We start from the raw sequence: 21,539 nt of genomic DNA on the forward strand, positions 1-21,539 counted from the left end.
TCTCAGAAGCCTTTGATACATTAAGCCATGCTATCCTAATGGAGTAGCTGTCCGAGATGCAGGTGGGTGGCCCTGCTTCGCAGTGGACCTAGGCCTACTTGGATGGTTGCTCTCAGAGGGTGATGCTTGGAGAATGCTCTTCAGCCCCATGGGGCATTCAATGTCACAGGGTTTGATTTTAGCCTCCATGCAGATGAACACCTACATGAAACTGCTAAGTGGGGTCATCCAGAGGTTTGGAGTATACTGTCAGCAATATGCTGATGACACTCAGCTCTACTTCTTCACATCTGCAGGTGAGGCAGTGGAAGTGCTGGGCGATTGTTTTGCCTTGGTAAATGACCGGATGAGAGCCAACAAACTGAAGCTAAGTGCAGAACAGACTACTAGACCAGATGGATGGGAAATTGCCTCTGAAGGAGCAGGTACGTAGCTTATGGGTTACTTCTGGATCCTTGCTGTCACTTGAGGTTCAGGTGGCTTCAGTGGTGAAGAAGGAAATAGATAAAATATAGCCGAGACAAGATATTGGTTTGCAACTAAACTTTCTAATGCTGAGATAATGCAAAATAAACATGCAATGCATAGTTCTCTCTCTACATAAGCAAGGATAGGACACTCTGTCACTTATCCTAGAACTAAGTGTCCAGAACTTCCCATTCACAAGGGCTGACAATTTCTCAATAAGAGGAAAAGTAAATAACAAGGCTGTGTTAGATTAGCAGAGTTATAAATATTCATGACTGAAGAGTATAGACTGTGGGAGGGGATAAATAGGAGCCAAATACCAGCCGTATAGGAACCTAGGGAACTGCCTTGTATTGAGTCAAACAAGCAGTCCATTTACCTCAGTACTGTTTGCACTGACTGGCAGTGGCTGTCCAGGGTTTCAGGCAGGGGGCCTTCCAAGCTGCACCTTGAGATCCAGGGGATTCGACTAGAGACCTCCTGCAAGCAAAGCAGATTCTTTGACCCTTCCCCAATAGAATCTTGTAGTGAGATAAAAGGATGGTTTCTAGTGACTATGATTACTTGCTTAGACGCTGGCTCCAAGTGGTGGCCCTAAATAATACATATCAGAGTTCATACAGCACCTAAAATTTGCTAGGCACTATATGGAGAATTCATCATGCGAAAGGCTGGGCTGGATGAATCCCAAGCCGGAATTAAGATCGCCGGAAGAAATATCAACAACCTCAGATATGCAGATGACACAACCTTGATGGCAGAAAGTGAGGAGGAATTAAAGAACCTTTTAGTGAGGGTGAAAGAGGAGATGTTGGTCTGAAGCTCAACATCAAAAAAAGGAAGATCATGGCCACTGGTCCCATCACCTCCTGGCAAATAGAAGGGGAAGAAATGGAGGCAGTGAGAGATTTTACTTCCTTGGGCTCCATGATCACTGCAGACGGTGACAGCAGCCACGAAATTAAAAGACGCCTGCTTCTTGGGAGAAAAGCAATGTCAAACCTAGACAGCATCTTAAAAAGTAGAGACATCACCTTGCCAACAAAGGTCCGTATAGTTAAAGCTATGGTTTTCCCAGCAGTGATGTATGGAAGTGAGAGCTAGACCATAAAGAAGGCTGATCGCCGAAGAATTGATGCTTTTGAATTATGGTGCTGGAGGAGACTCTCGAGAGTCCCATGGACTGCAAGAAGATCAAACGCATCCATACTCAAGGAAATCAGCCCTGAGTGCTCACTGGAAGGACAGATTGTGAAGCTGAGGCTCCAATACTTTGGCCACCTCATGAGAAGAGAAGACTCCCTGGAAAAGACCCTGATGTTGGGAAAGATTGAGGGCACAAGGAGAAGGGGACAATGGAGGACAAGATGGTTGGATAGTGTTCTCGATGCTACCAGCATGAGTTTGACCAAACTGTGGGAGGCAGTGGAAGACAGGAGTGCCTGGCGTGCTCTGGTCCATGGGGTCACGAAGAGTTGGACACGACTAAACGACTAAACAACAACAACAATACGGAGAATTAAAAACAGACCTGCCCTCACAGTCTAGTGGACAAAAGCAAAAAGATGGGAAGGGATGTTGTGCAGTTGTCATTGCTTTCCTCTTTTTGATGCTGCTCACAGAGAGACGGAACCGAGTGCCCAGAAGGGAACTAACCGCCCGTATACATTTCTGAGTGGGGAGAAGGGAACAAGTTATCAGACTCCAAACCTGCGAGTCAGACTTTGGGAGAGTCGTCTTGGAACAGCACCCAAAGCTGTTCGCCATCCTTCTAGGAAGCAGCAATCACCATTTAAAGCATTCAGCGATGCCCCACTGCGTGGCTTCTTCAAGCCACAACGCCCCTCCTTGAAATGCTTGTTTAAAGCATTGCCAACCACCAGCCTTGCTTAAGGAACAGGACAGCTCAGGTGTGTTGTGGGGCTCAGTAGGAGGAGATGCAAGGAACGGGCTGGTGGTGATGGCACTTGCCCGAGAGAGCCCCGTGCAGTTGTCTGTTGGCATGGCTCCAGTAGTCAAATCACACACGCTATATTTAACGCATCTACCCCGCCTTCCTGTCTCCTGTCTTTCCCTCTGACTGAACTGGGAGATGGACATGACGAGGTTTTGGGAGCTGCTGGCCATCTTGCTGTTTCTGGCAGGTACAATTGTTTTGTGGGAACAAGTTCTGGGACTGGAATGGGACAGAGTCTAAACCTGTATCTTAAGTGGGATACATGATTGATGGGTAGTAGACTTAGGGTAGTAGACATCCCTGCCCCCCCCTTTTAAATGTCCATACTTTGGCCAATAGATTTAGGTGTTTGCTTAGAAAAGTCCAGGCTCAAGGTTTTGCAGCTTCTCTCATTACTCCTTCGGTATTCTAAAAGGGGCTGAAAATGCATTTGTTACATTTCTCTGATACCTGAAGTTTGCACACATAATACAAAAGAGATGTCTACTTGCAAGATCAGAATATTATCAGCACCAAGCACTAATATTTCCCCCAGAAATTGAATTTGTGGGGGTGGGATGTCTGAATTTTCAAGGGGCCACAGGCTCAGACCCTTTGTCTTTGGCAAATTTTGTCTCAGAGTGGATAGCATCACAGTAGAAGAATTTAAACTGTTTTAAAATCATGACCACTTCATTAGATTTAACCTAAATTCTAACTAAAACCAGCTACAATTGTTTTCTGTTGTAATTTTGCACAGCTCTTAAGTGATTGAATGCAATGTGTTCATTTGCAGCCACCTCATTCATTCAGTAGTTTCAGTCCTTCAGTTGATGCTTTATATAATCACAAAGAACACAACAAGTAAAAAATTCTGTTCAGGGATAAGAGAACACACTGCAGAGTGTTCAAGCTGTTGTACTGGAAAGTAGATAGCAATTTCTACTTCATTAATTCCAGGAAAACAAGAGTGGGTGGAAATAATACCCTTGCCCCCTAGTTAGAAAACAGCAGCGTCTGACAAGTGGATCCCTGGTGGCGTGTGTTCAGAGACCTCAAGAATATGTGTCCATAGAGATTTCCCTGTCTCACTCCTCGCTTTGTAAAATTCCCCATGAGCTTTTCGGAGTCTGGCAGCAGTTAATGTCCTGACATCCATCTCTTTTTGGTGACAAGTAAACCCTTCCTCTTCCCCAGATGTTGGGTGGAATATGATGAGCCAGTTGCTGTCTTTAGTTGACTCACACGCTGGCGACACTTTTGAGAATGGTGCTGTTTTTTATACTGTTATGTTCAGTTATTGATGGTTGATATGTTTTCCATTTTGTGCATGTCTTTAACTGTTGTGCTGTGAAAGGCAATTAAGAAGCTGAACAAATCATTGTCCCTGGCACCATCCAAAGTAGCAGGGATGACAAGAGCTTCCCAGGATACTGTAACTGGCTTAGAAGATGAGCTCCGAGGGTCTCATCCTGTGCTTGTCCTGGGCCCAGAACACATGCGTCAAAGCTCTCTAGGCATGAGTCTGGGCACTTTTTTGTTCGACCCTCCTCTTTCCCCAGGAAAATCCACTCTTTAGCACTGAATCAGAGCAAATGTTAATCTCCAAAAAACCCAACAGACATTTCCTCCAGTTCAGTGGTCAAGACTGGGTTTCCCCATGGAAAACGGCAGGATTTTCAGAAGTCTGGATGAGCCCTAACAATGGGCAGCCAAATACTTTTGGGAAGCTTCCAAAAGCACTCTGAGCACTCAGGATAGTACCTTGTGTGTGTGGGTGTGGGTGTGCATGCATGCGCAAAGTATGTTTCTTTTTGTCAACACATAAAACCATGCGGCAAGTTACCTTGGTTCCATTTGCTCAATGTCTTTCTGGGCTAGGTGCTGGAAGAGGAATGAGAAGCATCCCTGGCAGTGAGGCGGGATCCAAAAGCAGAGCCAGCTTTGCCGATAGCATTGGAGGCGCAGCGAGTGGGATGAGCTCTGTCATTGGTGGCTTTTTTGGAGGCAGTTCTGGGAATTCTGCACAGCCTGAGGGGGATTCTGGGACCACCAACTCCCAGCCAGGTACCATATTTTTCCATGTATAAGATGACCCCTATTTTTTTTTAACCCCAAACTAAGAAATTAAGTTGTTTAGCTTTTTTTGGGTGGGGGGAGATCACTTCTGCCAATTTCTCACCTGCCTGCCCGCCACTGCCGATCGCTTGCCACACCACTGTCGATCGCACACCTCGCCACAGTTGCCAATTACCGTATTTTCTGCTCCATAAGACGCACCTAATTTTTAGAGGGGGAATGCAAGAAAAAAAAGTCTTTAAAGGCAGTACTAAGCAGAGCCTGTATGTATCCCAGGCTCTGCTCAGCTCTCCCTTTCGCGAGCCGTGAGGAGCATGTGTGCGGTGCTTGCAGGCTTCTCCCTCCTCAGGGAAAAGCCCCCAAGAGCCACACACACACACTCCACGCAGCTCTTTAAAGGGAGCGCGGCTCTTGGGGGCTTTTGTGAGAGGTGGGGGAAGGGACAGAGCACCAGGGATAGCCCCGCGAAGCCTTTGCAGGGCACGGGGATGAAGGCTAAGCCAGAAGCTAGAACAGCAAGAAGGAGCGCTGTGCAGCGCTCCCTCTAGCTGTTCCGGCTTCTGGGATAGCCACGCAGCTTGCATTCGCTCCACAAGACGCACACACATTTCCCCTTACTTTTTAGGAGGGAAAAAGTGTGTCTTATAGAGTGAAAAATACAGTATCTGCCCACTCGCCGCCACCAACAGCCCACCCACCCACTTGCCGCAGCCGCCAATCGCCTGCCCAATTGCCGCAGCCAATCACTAGCAGGCCTTGCTGCAGCCACCAATCACCTGCCCAATTGCCACTGCCAACCTCCAGTTTGCTGCTGCCATTAATCGCATGTCCTCCCCTGCATTCACTATCCATGTATAAGACTACACCCAATTTTTGCCTCACTTTTTAAAAGCAAAAAGCATTGTCTTATACACAGAAAAATACGGTATTTGGGACAGCATTCTTTATTCAAATAACCCCATATTAAAGAATCTCAGGGGTGTATGAACAACATACACCTAGCTTTATACAAATACCCTATTGCACACAGGAGAGGAAAATTACGTCTGGGCGGGGGAAGAAACCGTCTTGTGTGGCATCTCTAGTTCAAGGCATCCCACTTGGCAACTAATCTTCTTGCTTTTCTTGCTGCTGCTTTCCATACAGATGCCATGTACCTTATTGTGAAAGTGGACTTGGTTTCATCGGGCGCAGTAGACTTTTCTGCTCTGAATCAGCCACTTCTGAAGGAGGTGAGGTGCGAGAGAAACCGCTGGTAGTAATTGATCACAAATTTTGGTTTATGAAAGCACCCTTCTCCCATGCCAAAAATCGGCCAGGTATGTAATAATGAAGAACTGGGTGCTATTTAGCCCTTAAGGAGTTTCTGCCACCCCAATTTATATTCTGAAAAAACCCAAGAATGTCTGTGCCCCCTGGGATGGCATTAAGACCCATTAAATATGGCCTCCCCACGCCAGTGCAGTAAGATGGCTCATCTATTTAATATACATATAAGTGAGTAAAGTAAAAACTAAGTTTTGGATCACCTCAAAGGAAAGCTCCACACTCCCTGAGCAGTATCCTCTTTAAAATGCTCAAACATCATATCCAGTCCAGTTTTAGGGTAGACAACCTAGACCCTTATTCGTTTCTATAAAAGCTGGTCTAAGCCCAGCCCAGGAAAATACACAAAACACTCTATTGTGCCAAAATGAAGTTTGGGGCTGTGACGGAAGTTTGCTTTGCTGGGGCGGTTGGGTCAACAAGTGTTTTTCTTTTTCCCTGCTGGCAAACGGTTAACGAACGGCAGCCTCTGATTGGCCGGGGTTCCAGGAGAGAGGTTTGAAAAGGAGAGACAGTTCTTTAGGTTGGGAGTCAGAAAGGGAGAGGAGAGAGAGTTGGTTCTGGTTAGAAACATCCTCTCTGAGGAATATATCACAAGCTGGAGAAAGGAGTCTCTGAGCTTAGTGTGAAGGACAGTGTGTGGTGTCCTGTGAGAGTAATAGGCCAGGAATTAACTGGGAGGCTGAGCCAGGAGAAGGAGAAGCTGTGAGAATACAGTCTATTTAGGTCTCATTCCAGTCAGGAGGGGAGAGATTCTGCTACAAAAAGAGAATAATAATAATAATAATTTATTGTTTATACCCCGCCCATCTGGCTGGGTTTCCCCAGCCACTCTGGGCGGCTTCCAACAAAACACTAAAATACAATAAGAAGACTCCCAATCCAGTTAAGAGGGGTGTGGAGACCCCTGGGGTCTGTTACTTGGAGGACCTCAGGAGTAGGGTTGTCCAAGGGGTGTGTAGCTGACAGAAAAGACCACCTTGTTTAAGAACCAAAGCATTAAGCGGCAAGCAGCAACTGAGACAGAACTGAAGTGAAACAGCATCATAATCTGGAGTATCCTATGTTTTATCCACTTGTGTCATAAACTTTATTTGATCAAATCCTGCCTGAGACTCCAAATTATTAAGTTTTCCCTCACACAAGTCCCCCACAAGATAATCTGGGGTAGTTTGTAGGAATTTGTGGAATTGCTGTTCTGTGAGGGGGGTGCACTATATTTAAGCAAGGGCAGGCCCAATGGCGCCAGGGGAAAAGTGCCGTTGCACCGTCATAGGGGCCAGACAGGATGTTGGGATGGCTGATAGAGGACATCCTGATGGAGAGGTGGACTATGAATTGCGGTGGCCCAAATCTCCATTTCCTTAGGAATTTCTGCACAGACTGGCAATTGTTGGCATACCCAGTGGCGTAGCGTGGGTTGTCAGCACCCGGGGCAAGGCAAGTAATTTGCGCCCCCTAACCCGTGGATTTTAGCACTCGAGTCTCTTCCACTAGAGAGCTGCGAGTGCCCCCCCCCCCAGATGTTGCGCCCGGTGCGGCCGGCCCCCCCTGCACCCCCCACGCTACGCCACTGGGCATACCTTATCTTTCAAAACTATGTTTACTGGAATTTGAGGCAGTGGGGGGGGGATCTTCTATTACACATAAAAGGATGGACTAATTAGCGAGGACATTTCCTCTGTGATAGCTTTGTATACGGGAAAAGCATAAACAAATATTTGAAGCTCTCACAGAAAAGTTCACTTTAGGTTAAACTCCATTCTTGGAATTCTTCACCTTCTTTTTTAATGTGCCAGGTGCAACAGATGTTGGCAGGTTTTCTCAAAGGCACCTTCCACTTGACGTGGGTCACCTATAAAGAGAACAAGTAGACCTAGGAAAGGCCTTTGCTCAGATGCCACCTGGACCCAGAGGAGAGAAACTGCATTGTCATTTTGAACCATGGACCGATGCATTTCCAGATCACTGGGACAGAGATCAAGGGGGTGCTAGCAATTGGAATTGCTTACCTGCTTTAACCTGACTATCCTACTTTCTTGTACTGATGAAACTTGGTATTATTACCATATCCTCTTGAGATCTTTAACTTTTATATTCTGTTTTATTTTCCTTATATGCAACAAAATGATTTTGTAAGCGACTTTGTATATTTTGGATTAATAGAAAGCCATTGCAAATTTAATTCAAAATAGGGGGAGGGAAAGAAATGAGCAACAAGCACATGTCATGCCAAATAATTAAACCGTAAGAAAGGTTGCAAAGCCAAACTCTAGCCCAACCTCACTTATGTCCAAGAAGTTCCAAACATGGGCTTGTCATCATCAAAACTGTATTTCAGAAAGTATACCAACAGTTCTCTATTGTTAAATCTGTAAAATAACTTAAAAATGTGATAAAATGGTAAGACAAGTAAAATGATAAGACTTTTAAGACAAATCAAGTTTTTATTAGAAGTGGGATCCATGGACCAATTCATATCACAATTTGAGCGTGTTCATCTTCTATGCTGTGGCGAATTCAAACTTTTCAACATCCCTTCTTGGAAAGAAAGCACTTACAAGTGTAGAAATTGCGATGTAACACACAAGAGCAGATTGCGTGAATGTTGCTGAATGGGCACAAGGTATAGAATGGATGGCAAATCTGTGGCTCTCCAGGTCTTGTCAGGCTACAACTCCCACCATCCCTGGCCACGGGCTTGCTAGTCAGGGCTTTTAAAGCTCTACACAATATACCCCTGAAACATTATTTTTTTAATGAAAAAAGGTGAGGAAATCAAAGTGCATTTCACCCAGGTTGCCACAAGGTGTCACCACATCTTTTTAGATCCTGGAGCTGTGCAATTTCAGGCAACCTCAAGGCCAGGGGTCAGCAACCTTTTTCAGCCGTGGGCCGGTCCACTGTCCCTCAGTCCATGTGGTTGGCTAGACATTTTTTTTTTGGGGGGGGGAAATGAACCAATTCCTATGCCCCACAAATAACCCAGAGATGCATTTTAAATAAAAGGACACATTCTACTCAAGTAAAAACATGCCGATTCCCGGACCGTCCATGGGCCGGATTGAGAAGGCGATTGGGCCGCATCCGGCCCACGGGCCTTAGGTTGCCTACCCTGCTCAAAGCAGACCAAAAACTAGGATGAAAAATAAAGGACAAAACTAGGCATGGTATAGCTGCATAGTGCCCGTTCTCCATCTCTTTCCTTTCTTTTTCCAAAGAGGCATGGGTGGGCCCAATCGCAATCAGGATAGTGAAAGGAAAGAAGGGGGGGGGGTCCTACTCTGAGTAAAGCTCCTGATAAAATTCCTCCCCCACCAGTTGCTTAAAGGGAGAGTGTGCAACCCTGTTCAAAACAGGCTACATACCTACTCCTGGACCAGCTGACACCCAACCAACACTATGACCTTTCAGCATGCCCAGGCCATTTAATGCTGTATTTTTAATTGAGACATTCTCAGGGTTGTGGGTTTGAGCCCCACATTGGGCAAAAGATTCCTGCACTGCAGGGGGTTGGACTAGATGGCCCTCAGGGGTCCCTTCCAACTCTGTAATTCTGATTCTATGTTTTGCCTTGTGCTGGATGTTGTGAACATGCCCAGTCATTCAGATCAGCCTCAGAGGCCCTGCTCAGTGTCCCCTGTCTACTGAAGGAAGGCAGATGGAGACTGGAAAGAGGGCTCTCTCTATAGTAGCTCCTGTTCACTGAAGGCCTTCCCTGATGCTAGAATTTTGACAGAACCAGCTGATCTTCTTTCTTGCCCAGGGCTTCCCATTGTATGCTTTTCCTATGCTGAGTTTTAACAACTCCTTAGATAATGAGATCTTGTACTCTGCTTTTACTGGTAGCTATTGGTTATATTGGTTTTATGCAAACCACTCTTGCAGCCATAACAAAATATTAAATATGGCCAACCACATTCTTTCCACTACCGGCCTTACACATGGGTTCGTATCATCCATAGGCTCCCTGGGGCTTAATGAAAAGGGAGACAGCATACATGTAATGTGACTAATCCCACATTTCCAAGTAACCACACCCAGTGTGGTTTAATGTACATATTAAAACAGTATGAGAGACAAAGTGGATCATTTTGGCACCTCATAAGCTGCTGGCTGCAAGACAAAACAGCAGTCTCTTAGCAAGCAGTGCCTTTTGAGCGCTGGCCCCCAAGAAAGGCGAGAATCACCTAAATAAATCCAGCTCCATACTAGCAATGCACTGCAGGACACCATGAATAGCTGAAGGATGCTGAGAGGGTCCAGCACCTGTCTATCTTTCAAGGTGACTTGAGACTGAAACCACGTGGGAAGCTGAACTGAACTTCCTCCAGGAAAACATGGAACTGCTTTGCCATAAACTACCATGAATCGTGAAGCTGAGGACAGATCGTGAAGCTGAGGCTCCAATAGTTTGGCTACCTCATGAGAAGAGAAGACTCCCTGGAAAAGACCCTGATGTTGGGAAAGATGGAGGGCACAAGGAGAAGGGGATGACAGAGGACGAGATGGTGGGACAGTGTTCTTGAAGCGACCAGCATGAGTTTGACCAAACTGCGGGAGGCAGTGGAAGACAGGAGTGCCTGGCGTGCTCTGGTCCAGGGGGTCACGAAGAGTCGGACACGACTAAACGACTAAACAAGAACAACCATGTATCTATCTTGAGCAGGGCTGACCCCCTCATGGCAGGGTCTAACAGAATTTGAGCTGTGCACCAACTCCATTGAAAACTCAGATCTGCTCCCCACTCTGCTGCTTCGAATGATGCGCAAAACCGGCCACTTTCTCTCATGGGCCCTGCAATCCTGAGGTCATAAAAGCGCAAGGCTTCATCAATGGTTTGTTTGACAACTCAACATTTCAATTTCTAGACTGGATGAGCAGCTAAAGTTTCCTTCTGAGATTTCTTAGGACATTTCCATTCACCCCAACTCACATGGCTCCATCTTTTATCGGTGCAGACACAGGCCGAGTCCAAAGTGTTTAAAGTTAAAGTTTATTTTGTAATTCTTTGTAGGAATATCAATAAAAGACCTCAAATGTATCTATATCTGTACATATACAAGAAACTGTTCAAAAATATTCACAGAACAAAAATAAATCTTCTTTAGAACAAACCCAGACAATGAAATGCAGAAGTGGTCCAGCATTACTGGCATAAAAATACAGGCTTAGAGAGGGGAACGGGGAAACAAGGTATTGTGTTAAGGGGGAAACCATATCAAAATAAATTATTCAAAGCTAACATTGCAAACGAAACAAAACAAAACAAAGGAAAGGGGAGGAAACAGTCCTGTAAGATTACCTTCTCGTTAAGGCCCAGGAGGCAGCAGAAAGATTGTGAAAGGACTTGTGGAAGAAGGTCACAACAAAACATGCTCTCTCCACTCTTTCCTCCCAACTCTTTGGGGATCTTAGTTATTGGAAGGATAGAGATTTCTCTGCACCAAGATCAGAATGGTTTGGGGAAGGGGCTTGACCAAGATTAGCACAAAGCTGCCTCAATGGTCCCCTGCCTGTCACTGGCGGACGAAGGTGGGGGCGGAGGGAGGGCGGCCGGCCCTGGGTGCCATACCGGGGGTGTGTGTGACACCACGGCTGCCCCTGCCTGCTCACCGCTTGCTGCGCACCCCCGAGATGTTTGGTGCTCACTGGCCACACCCTATAATGTGTGCCGCTTGCTGTGCACCCCCCTGACGCGGGCAGCGCGCCACGCCCCCGGGACGCGCACCAGCCAGAAGAGGTGGTATGGATGCGCGGCTTCCTTTGACGGGGGGAGGGAGGGAGGTGGGATGGCAATCCCACCTTCTCCCCTCCCCCATCAAAGGGAACTGTGCAGCCAATGTGGATCCCGCCTTCCCCCTTCCTCCCCCCCCCAATCAAAGGGAGCCACAGGCAGCGCAGTTGGTGACGGCTGCCCTTAGGGGCTCCGTGCTGCCGTGGCTCCCGCCATCTTGCCTCGCCAAAAGACATTCTGATCTTGGTACAGAGAAATCTCTCTTCTTCATCCCCAAAGAGAAGGCAGAAGAGAAGAGCAGGGAGGGAAGAGAGGAGAGAGCCTGTTTTGGTGTGGCCTTCTTCCACAAGCTCTAGTTGTGCAGTGTTTCGGCTGCCTCCTGGGCAGGCAGGCAGGCTGTCTTGGGGAACGTTGAGGCTGTGGTGTGGACAGGCTTGGAGTGGGTGGGAGAAATGAGGAGCTGGCAACTGGCAGGTGGGAGAAGTTGCAGTTAGCAGCTGCTGTTTTTAAATTCACCGTTCTCCGTGATGGAAAGCCTGGTGGGGTTGGTGGGGGAGATGCCGTTCCGAGCCTGCATGCTGTAGTGTTCCTTCACTTGCGTTAGGGCACTCATGAGCCGCGTGTTGGCTGAGTCCAGAGACAGGATTCTTTTTTCCTGCAACAAAACACACTGATTCAGATCAGAACTGCCTGGCTTCCCTGCAGCGAGGCCTTAATGACTTCACAACCTGCAACACCTGGGTCTCAAGGTGAGCAGCAGTTCTCTAAAGGAGGGCTGTTGCTTTTTCGCCATAGGCTGGTCCAGCCTGGCCGGGGCTCTGCAGCAGAACAGAACGAGCCTGCCTCTTTCTGCTGCCCAGCATCTGTCCTGTGGAAGCTGCCAATTAGCCACGTTTAAAAGCTGATTGAGTGGTGGATCATGTAAGATCACAGAGGCAGAAGTCAGCAGGGAGATTCCTGGAGATTTAATGCGTTAGTTTTTGAACAGAGGAAAACAGAAAAAGGCAGCAGGAGGATATGAGTAAGAGGATTCTAGAGTGGAGGTGGAGTATGGATTGGGACCCTCCAGAGACACCCTCCCACTGAGAGAGGGCTTGCAACACACCCCAGGGACACTGAAAATTATAAATGCAGATAGATGCCAGCAGTGTGAGGGTGCAGCAGCAACACAGGGGCGGCGGGGGGGGGGGGGGGACAGAAAGCAGCCCGAAGCTGGAGGGAAGGAAGTATGCATGACAGGAAGGGGCAAGGGGGGAGAAGGAGAGGGCAAGGGGGGAGAGGGAGAAGGGGGAAGTTTGTGCAAAGGGTGGCAGTGATGGTAGGGTGATGGGGAAGATGGCACTGATAAGACACAAAAACCAAACAGGGCTTCTTAGACCCATTCCAGCTCAGTTACTCCAGGACTCTGCAGAATCAAAAAGCCCTTTCTGGTTTTGATTCAGAAACTAGGGGCTTTTGCGTTAAAGAGACAAGAGAAGGCTGGGGACATGATTGGCGGACATGTAAATCTCTGGTACTACGTGGCAGCGGAGAACCAAATCAAAGAGGCACAAGCTTTGGTTTAACCTGAACTTCCAACAAAAACTGGCAGTCGTGTCAGGCTGGCCGGCCTTCAAGTGGGAAAACCACGAGATGTGCTTGGGCATTCCTGTTTCAACAGGAACTGATGCAACATGCAAGGGCTCTGGAGGGCTCAACACAAATGAGGGAAGGCAGAACAATGTACAGAGGGCACAAACATGAAGGAATGAACACGTCACTGCCCTCTGGAGACAAAAGGCAGGAGACACACTGAGTGCTGCAGTTGCTGCACAAACTCTGCTGGTGGGGTGGGGCACAAGCCCTATGGCAATGGAGATAGGGGGCACAGCAGGAGTGGCAAGGTCACTCCCAAAAGCACTACCTTAGCCAAAGGGGTGGGTTTTCCAGCACTTCCTCCCAGATGGGGCTGCTCTGTGTAATCCGAGGCCTGAAAATCTGAGAAAAGTAGCCTGCGCTGGAGGACAAAGGGTTTGATATGCAAGCCTGCTGCTGATGTATGCTTCTGGGCTTCAGGAGAAGCAACTCACAGTTACAAATATTCATGCGAGAGCTTCCACATTTCTTGCTAAATTCAGAACCCTTCGTGGGCTGGGTAGTTTGGGCTGCTGGGAGCCTTTCACTCATTTACTTCCCATCATGTCCAAAACAGCTCTCGGTCATGGGAAAGCACTGCGATCCATAAGGAGTATTGTGCAGCACACATAAGCGATGCATTTGTGAAGACACTATCCCACTTTTTAAGGTTTACAGAGGTAATACTTTTAGAGGGAGCAATCCGTCTATACATAGAGGAAGTCTGCCTAAGATCAGCTCTCTTCCTGACTGAGGTCCTTCTCCCTGCCAAAATCTATCAGTTCATTCTCCATAAAAGGAATAATTCCAAAATATCTATCACAAAACAGTACAGTGGTACCTCGGGTTACATACGCTTCAGGTTACATACGCTTACAGACTCCGCTAACCCAGAAATATTACCTCGGGTTAAGAACTTTGCTTCAGGATGAGAACAGAAATCGTGCTCCGGTGGCGCGGCAGCAGCCCCATTAGCTAAAGTGGTGCTTCAGGTTAAGAACAGTTTCAGGTTAAGAACGGACCTCCGGAACGAATTAAGTACTTAACCCGAGGTACCACTGTACTTTGAAAGGTGCCAAGCCAAAGTCTCTGACACCAAATGAGAATGCCCAGCACTACAGATGCTAGAATTTCAGAATCCGGGTTCCACCAACTGGATTCGGGGAGGGGGGGGGTTCTGATTATGTTAAGCCACATTTTAGTGTCCGGCTCAAAAAGCCCTAAACATGTGTGCAATCTGGGGGAAACAACTTCCAGTTGCCTCATGACCATCCTTATAATTAATCTAGTTTATTTTTCTGAATCAGTTTTAAATTATATTAAGAGGAGCTCCCTACACACACCATACTTCCATTGTTGACTCAGAAAGAATGACTGCAAAGTTGCAGATGAAAAGCTCTCACTGCTGCTGAAATAATCCAGCCAGATCTCTTATTTAGGGTTGACCCTGCTTCCGCTGGCATATGAACATGGGTGCGTTTGTCCCTTCTGTGGCGATTCAAATTCAAAAGCAAAGGCGTGAGCTTGGGAGTTCAAGGGGAGGGGGCACTGACGACACCCCCTCCGTCAAAAAGCAAGCATGGGGCAATCCAAGCTTATTCCAAACTGTCTCTGGATGAGGCGCAGGGAGTGGCAGGAGCTGGAATGTGTAGGGGGAGGTGAGTGCGCCAGGCCAGGGCAGGGGGGTGCTCAGCTAGAGAACCGATTGGGTGTACTTGCCTGCTTGAATTATCTCATCCCCATTTAAGACCTGTAATTTAACACAGCAGTGATGTCACTTGCAATCACAAATGGAAGCTCAGTGCACAGTGAAGCTCTGCGAGTTCATGGAGGTGCGCGGGGGGTGGGGGTGGGGGTAGAAGTGACATCCAGGGCCCCCCATCCAGCAAAAAGAGATTGACTAAAGAAACAAGAATTGCCGGGGGGGGTGTGTGTGTGTGAAATTTGGGGCAAACCATCCTAAAAGCTGATGCTACAAGGGTGAGGGCTCCTTGCTTCAGAGGGTAAACCAATGGCCACATGCACTTCAGCCAACCAGCAGCGACCTAGTTCAGGGCTTTTGCTTCCTACCACTCTTGCAATGGCCTCTCATACAGTCATGGTGGCCCCAGCCAGGTTCTTGGTTGCTGTGGGAAACTGATGCATTCCTATACCCCTCAGCCATCTTCTGGAGAATAACCCATGAAATGATTTAAGTACTGGGGAGTTATGTCCAGAGCTTTAACCAATAGAATGTTTCTGTCACAAATCATTTGGGAATGGTGCCCTCCACATAGAAACAGACCTCATTCAGCCCAAAGCACTCTGTTTGATTCCTCAAGTTAGACAAGTGGCTCTGATCGAGCTGCCGTGTAATTACAGTGGTGCCCCGCAAGACGAATGCCTCGCAAGACGGAAAACCCGCAAGACGAAAGGGTTTTCCGTTTTCAGAGGCGCTTCGCAAGACGAATTTCCCTATGGGCTTGCTTCGCAAAACGAAAATTGACGAAAATTTTTGAGGGTTTTTTTTGCTCCAAAACCCCTTTTTCTGAAGCACTAAGCTGCTAAAAGCATTTAAAAGCTAAACCGCTAATCCCTTAAGCCTTTAATAGGCGTTAATAGCCCTTAAACTGTCAATAGCGCTAATAGCGCTAATCCGCTAATGGGCTTGCTTCACAAGACGAAAAAACCGCAAGACGAAAAGACTTGCGGAACGGATTCTTTTCGTCTTGCGAGGCACCACTGTAACTCAGTCCTGCAAACAAGTACTTAGAAACTACTAGCCCTTCTGCCTGTACAGATTGTGGCCCAAGAGCAAAAACAAAAAAACAAATCCTTGTTTCTGGAAAAGTTCCCTGGAGAAGATTTACACCCATGACAGGAGATCAGGCAATAACTTGTTCAAAAGCATAAGTTATAGCAAGGCATTTCTGCTTAGATCTGAACTGAGAAACCATCATGGAACAGCTGGGAAAAGTAGCTGCATGCTCGAGGGCAGGTGTAAAGGGGGTTGGTTAGCCCTTCGCAATAAATCCCTCGGCTTGACCGGAGTTGTATTAACAGTCTTTTATTTGTAAACTACCGTATTTTTTGCTCTATAAGACTCACTTTTTCCCTCCTAAAAAGTAAGGGGAAATGTGTGTGCGTCTTATGGAGCAAATGCAGGTTGCACAGCTATCCCAGAAGCCAGAACAGCAAGAGGGATTGCTGCTTTCACTGCGCAGCGATCCCTCTTGTTGTTCTGGCTTCTGAGATTCAGAATATTTTTTTTCTTGTTTTCCTCCTCCCAAAACTAGCTGTGTCTTGTGGTCTGGTGTGTCTTATAGAGCGAAAAATACGGTATTTACAAAGTACAGAGCATCTCTTCAAGCATCCGAATCGTCTGTAACAGATCCCAGGCAATCCCAGACGTCGGCGTTGTTTTCTACGCTTTAACCCTCTCCTGTCCTGGGTGGATAGAACTGGTGCCCCCTCTCCCTCTGTGTCAGAGCTGGTGGAGTGGTGCTGGTGCTCTCTAACCTCAGGAAGCCGTGCCTCCGCATCCCCTTGCTCTCCACCTCCGTCCAAGGCTGCCTCTTCTACCGGCCCCTCTCTCTCTCCTCCTCCTCCAACTCCAGAGCTGTCCCAGCTGGCTCTGTGACAGAAGGGGAGGGGAACCTTAGGCCTGGGGGGCCAAATGTGGCCTTTGGACTCTCTCTAAACCACACCCTTCTCCAGGCCACACATGCCACCAACATCTACCTTGAATGCTTCTGCGCACTACGGTCTTTTCATGCTGGGTAAAGCAGAGGTGTATGGCTGATGATGAAAGACACAAAGACAAAGATTATCCAGCAATGATAAATTCTGTATGGGGAAATAACTTTGTGCTCCGAGGGCAAGGGGGATTCCACACAAGCACAGCACACAAGAAGAGATCAAAGTGATTTCTCTTCCTGTGTGGCTTAATCCTCTTTTCTCTTTGCTGAGCAGAGAGCCAACAGAAGCCGAGGAAAAACTCCCAAACTCACTCCAGGAAAAGCAAGACAGGCGAAAATACATGCGCCCACATGCAGCTCCATTTCTCCCAACGCCAACCAAGGCAGGTGCCAAAGGAGGACGTTTCACAACAGGTACCATTCCAAGCTGCAGTCACCCAAGGTCACAAGCCAAAGCTTTGTCTGCGTCTCCAAGAGCACTCAAGAGCAGTCGCTCGGCCCTCGGCTGTGACCTAATGATGCTTTGAGTGTCAGGGGGGTACATGCTTGACTCTACATAATCCAGGGAGCCTAAAGCAACAGCAAGCCTGTTCTGTACAAGGGAATAGTCCTTGCCTGCCCCACTGAGATGCTGCCGTGGGCATTTTCCAGAAGTTGCTTCAGTGCATCAGTCACTGGTCACAGGAAGTGGAATAGTGGGAGCAACGCCTATAAGCAAGGATATTTCGAGACTTACCTGTGCGTCAATTATTTTCTGCTTAGTGTCAATAACCGCCTGCATCTCGGCATGGTCCTTCTTCAATTCCTCCTCAACAGCCATCAACCTATGGTAGAGGCAAATGATATAAGAAAGGGATCCGGCTGTGCCTTTGGGGCATCACAGAAAAACAACTCTCAACCCAGCAACTGACTTAAAAGACAAAAAACCCAACACATTGTGTTCCCCAGCCAACAAGCTTCAAGTCTTTTGAGGAGCTACTTGAAGGAAAGAGGAAGGTCTGAACTCAAAGGCAACACCCTCACACACAGACAGGTGAGAAGATGAGCTGGCATTTCAACTCAGGTCCCCCCTGTCTGCTTTATGCAGTGGGCTCTAGCTAAAGAAGTAGATGATGGAGAATTGACCTCCTGGCTCACCCCCCCCCCCAATGTGCTGCAGGTTCTTTGCACGATCCTTAGCTGAGTGATTCATCTCCCTTATGTCTCTGGTTCCTATCTGCTAAATAAAGGTACCGTATTTTTCGCTCTATAAGACGCACCAGACCACAAACGCACCTAGTTTTTGGAGGAGGAAAACAAGAAAAAAAATATTCTGAATCCCAGAAGCCAGAACAGCAAGAGGGATCGCTGTGCAGCAATCCCTCTTGCTGTTCTGGCTTCTGGGATAGCTGCGCAGCCTGCATTCGCTCAATAAGACGCACACACATTTCCCCTTACTTTTTAGGAGGGGAAAAGTGAGTCTTATAGAGCAAAAAATACGGTAATTTCCTCTTCTGCAAGCTCCTGTTACATTTCACAAGGGAGCTGCCCACATGTGAAGATGGAAAGCTCAGATTGCAATTCATGGAAGTCTTTTTGCTCCTTCCTTCAAACTTTCCAGCCTCTCCCACTCATGACAAGACCCTTTCACCTTACCTGCTAATGATGCTCTTCATCTGGCTGTCCTTCTCCTCCTGCTGCCTTCGCAACCTCTCCTCACTGTCTTCCAACCTGGCCTTATATTCCATCAGCAACTTTTGCATTTGCTGCTCCTGCACCAGGAGCCGCTGCTCGTACTCCTCCAGCCGCTGGCTCGACACCTTCAGGCGATCTTTGAGTTTGGTTATCTCCTGTTCATACTGCAGGTTGGGGGCAAGGAGGGACATTGTTTAGTTAAAGCATTTATTAGCTCCCTTTCCAGTATTCAAGGGGGTGTTCAATTAAAGTAAAAACAGCAAGAAATCTGCAAAAAAGACCAAAAACAAAACCCACACCAACCCTCAAATAAACGTCAGAAAAGGCCAGCTATAGAGCTGAATCAAAGGCCAAATGGAAGAGATGTATTTTGCAGGGCTGACAGAGGGCAAATGGTGGACACCAGGGGGAATTTCTTCCCAGAGCTCCTGTGACATTTCTCACTCTGCATGGGTGTTGGTACTTGAAGCAGGGTCTGAGAAGATGATGCGGGAGATGACATAAGGAGATGCTCTTTGAGATAAAATAGGACCCGGGCTGTTTGCATACAGGCAAACCACAGTGCCTTGAACTGAACTGCACTGGAAATATCTTGACAGCCAGTGCAGGTGCAACAAAACCAGCTGGATGCATTTTCAATGCCTCATATCATAAGGAGATGTATAGCAATATACTGCACTAGCTGAAACTTCCAAGTTGACTTCAAGGGCAGCCCTATGCAGAGCATGATATAGTAGTCAAGCCCAAAGGTTCCAAAAGCATGGATCTGCATTGCAAGGCTCTCTGTGCCCAAGAAGGGATGAGCCTGAAAACCATGTGAAACCAAGAACTTGTTAGCAAAAAAGCAGGGCTGGATCAAAAACAACTGCCAGATTCTGAAACTGTCCAGCTGTGGGAAATTATCGTTCTGTAAATCACAGAAAAACCTACTCTGCGCTAGTGCCATTGCTAGGTATTTGAAGGTCTGAGAGAACATGTTCATGTCACCGATCTGCGTATGTTAGATGGGAAATTAAGGCGATGGTTTCAGTGCACACTGTAAAAAACCCCCCACCAGTAACTGAAAAACAGAGGAAGGAGCCCTTAAGCCCCCTGGGCAATTCCCCCAATAATGCCCTTGCTCTGCCCAAGACTTGAAGAGATCCTGTTCACCTGTCTGGATTCAGCCTCTATTGGTTATCCCACATCTGCCTAAATTCAGTTTCCAGACACTGATATTATATAACAACCACAGCATCCAGTTGTTTAATAACTGAAATACAGAGCTGGGTGTCGTCAGCACTTGGAAACTTCAGGTGTTTCCCTCTTCTTGCAGACCCGTTTGGGACCCAGACCTGGCACGCAGCCACTACCTTTTCTGCGTGCTTTGCTTCATCTTGGTTTTGATCAGCATCTTCCTCCTCTTCTTCATACTGCCCATTGTTGAGGACCCAAGCAGCTGTCCTTTCCACAGGCGACATTGTGGCAGAGTCTACAGGTGAATGCATCTGCAAGCAGAATATGGGAGTGTGAGAAGCTCCCTATCTCACTGTTTGCCAGAAGTAGAGCTATCCTAGCCACAGGTTACACTCAAAGACACCTGGAGCCAAGACACTTGGCTCAGGTTACACTCAAAGACACCTGGAGCCAACAGTGTGACGCGGCAGCTAAAAAAGCCAATGCAATTCTGGGCTGCATCAATAGGAGTATAGCATCTAGATCAAGGGAAGTAATAGTGCCACTGTATTCTGCTCTCGTCAGACCTCACCTGGAGTACTGTGTCCAGTTCTGGGCACCACAATTCAAGAAGGACACTGACAAACTGGAACGTGTCCAGAGGAGGGCAACCAAAATGGTCAAAGGCCTGGAAACGATGCCTTATGAGGAACGGCTAAGGGAGCTGGGCATGTTTAGCCTGGAGAAGAGGAGGTTAAGGGGTGATATGATAGCCATGTTCAAATATATAAAAGGATGTCACATAGAGGAGGGAGAAAGGTTGTTTTCTGCTGCTCCAGAGAAGCGGACACGGAGCAATGGATCCAAACTACAAGAAAGAAGATTCCACCTAAACATGAGGAAGAACTTCCTGACAGTAAGAGCTGTTTGACAGTGGAATTTGCTGCCAAGGAGTGTGGTGGAGTCTCCTTCTTTGGAGGTCTTTAAGCAGAGGCTTGACAACCATATGTCAGGAGTGCTCTGATGGTGTTTCCTGCTTGGCAGGGGATTGGACTCAATGGCCCTTGTGGTCTCTTCCAACTCTATGATTCTATGACTTTTGCACCCACACTTTGGCAGCGGCACGAGACAGCCTCTTCTCCAGAGTGTGCTTGTGCCCCACTCCACTAATGTGCATGAAGGAATCACATTAACAGAGCCCATTCTGTTTCTCCTCCCATGTGAAGGGAGTAAAGGAAAGTATTTCTATTAATTCCATCGACAGACGCATGCAACATTATCAGTTAATAATGTTTTTGCTATAATCTGAAATGCAACACTGGGGGGGGGGGTTGTAGTGCTGCTTCCATTTTAATATATCACAATGTGGAGGAGTTCAACTCTACGTTTCAACATCTGTTCAGGCTGGACCTAGGCCAGGCTTGGGGCATCTTGCTCAAGGTCTCTAGTTTTCATTGGACTTTCCTTCACTTAAACCTGGTTTGCAGCGACAGTCTCCCGGCCTCTCCTTCAATCCAGGCAAATCACAATTTATAGCAATTCTAGCTTACTAGAAGAGAAGAGTTTTGGACTGCCTGATTGCCGGAAGACAGACTGTGGTATAAATAGGATCCACATATTCAATCACAGTGAAGCACCCAGCTCAGAGGATGCTTTGGGGTCTGTCAGCTGCTGACAAGACATATCACACTCTGCTTCAGGAAAGTATGGAACAGGAGCACAATACAAAGCAATCAAGAAAAGACGGTCATTTTCCTGTGAAAGACAAGATGCAGATGGCAAAAAGCTCTTTCTTAACACCACAGCTGACTGCTTTAACTGCAACCCTATACACCAAGCAGGCGCTACCGTTTGAGACTGTGCTCCTCTGTCC

General features: G+C 47.4%; 2 protein-coding genes across 20 annotated transcripts in view; one reads left to right on the forward strand and one right to left on the reverse strand.

Annotated features, from left to right (window-relative positions):
• Window positions 1-298: 298 nt before the first annotated feature.
• LOC310680115 (uncharacterized protein) lies at window positions 299-7,889 on the forward strand. The gene is made up of 4 exons (XM_083446392.1): window positions 299-425; window positions 4,286-4,471; window positions 5,630-5,715; window positions 7,609-7,889. Exons 1-4 carry the CDS (start codon window positions 347-349, stop codon window positions 7,681-7,683), a joined length of 426 nt encoding a protein of 141 aa, XP_083302518.1. The 5' UTR covers window positions 299-346; the 3' UTR covers window positions 7,684-7,889.
• A 2,900-nt stretch (window positions 7,890-10,789) lies between these two features.
• Window positions 10,790-21,539, reverse strand: part of RASAL2 (RAS protein activator like 2) — a 241,459-nt gene continuing 230,709 nt past the window's right edge. For 6 of the 19 annotated variants that reach the window (XM_083446239.1, XM_083446243.1, XM_083446236.1 and 3 more), the window contains 5 exons: window positions 19,864-19,998; window positions 18,473-18,675; window positions 17,574-17,661; window positions 14,880-14,910; window positions 11,672-12,201 (listed from right to left, as the gene is read on the reverse strand). In XM_083446239.1, coding sequence (XP_083302365.1) covers window positions 12,059-12,201; window positions 14,880-14,910; window positions 17,574-17,661; window positions 18,473-18,675; window positions 19,864-19,998 — 600 coding nt within the window. In that variant the 3' untranslated portion in view covers window positions 11,672-12,058. Of the gene's footprint in view, window positions 12,202-14,879; window positions 14,911-16,880; window positions 16,938-17,573; window positions 17,662-18,472; window positions 18,676-19,863; window positions 19,999-21,539 lie in introns of those variants that run through there. The other 13 variants (XM_083446234.1, XM_083446250.1, XM_083446246.1 and 10 more) reach the window with 7 other exon arrangements.

Source organism: Podarcis tiliguerta (genome assembly GCF_965153285.1).
Source record: "Podarcis tiliguerta genome assembly, chromosome: 6".
Classification (NCBI taxonomy): domain Eukaryota; kingdom Metazoa; phylum Chordata; class Lepidosauria; order Squamata; family Lacertidae; genus Podarcis; species Podarcis tiliguerta.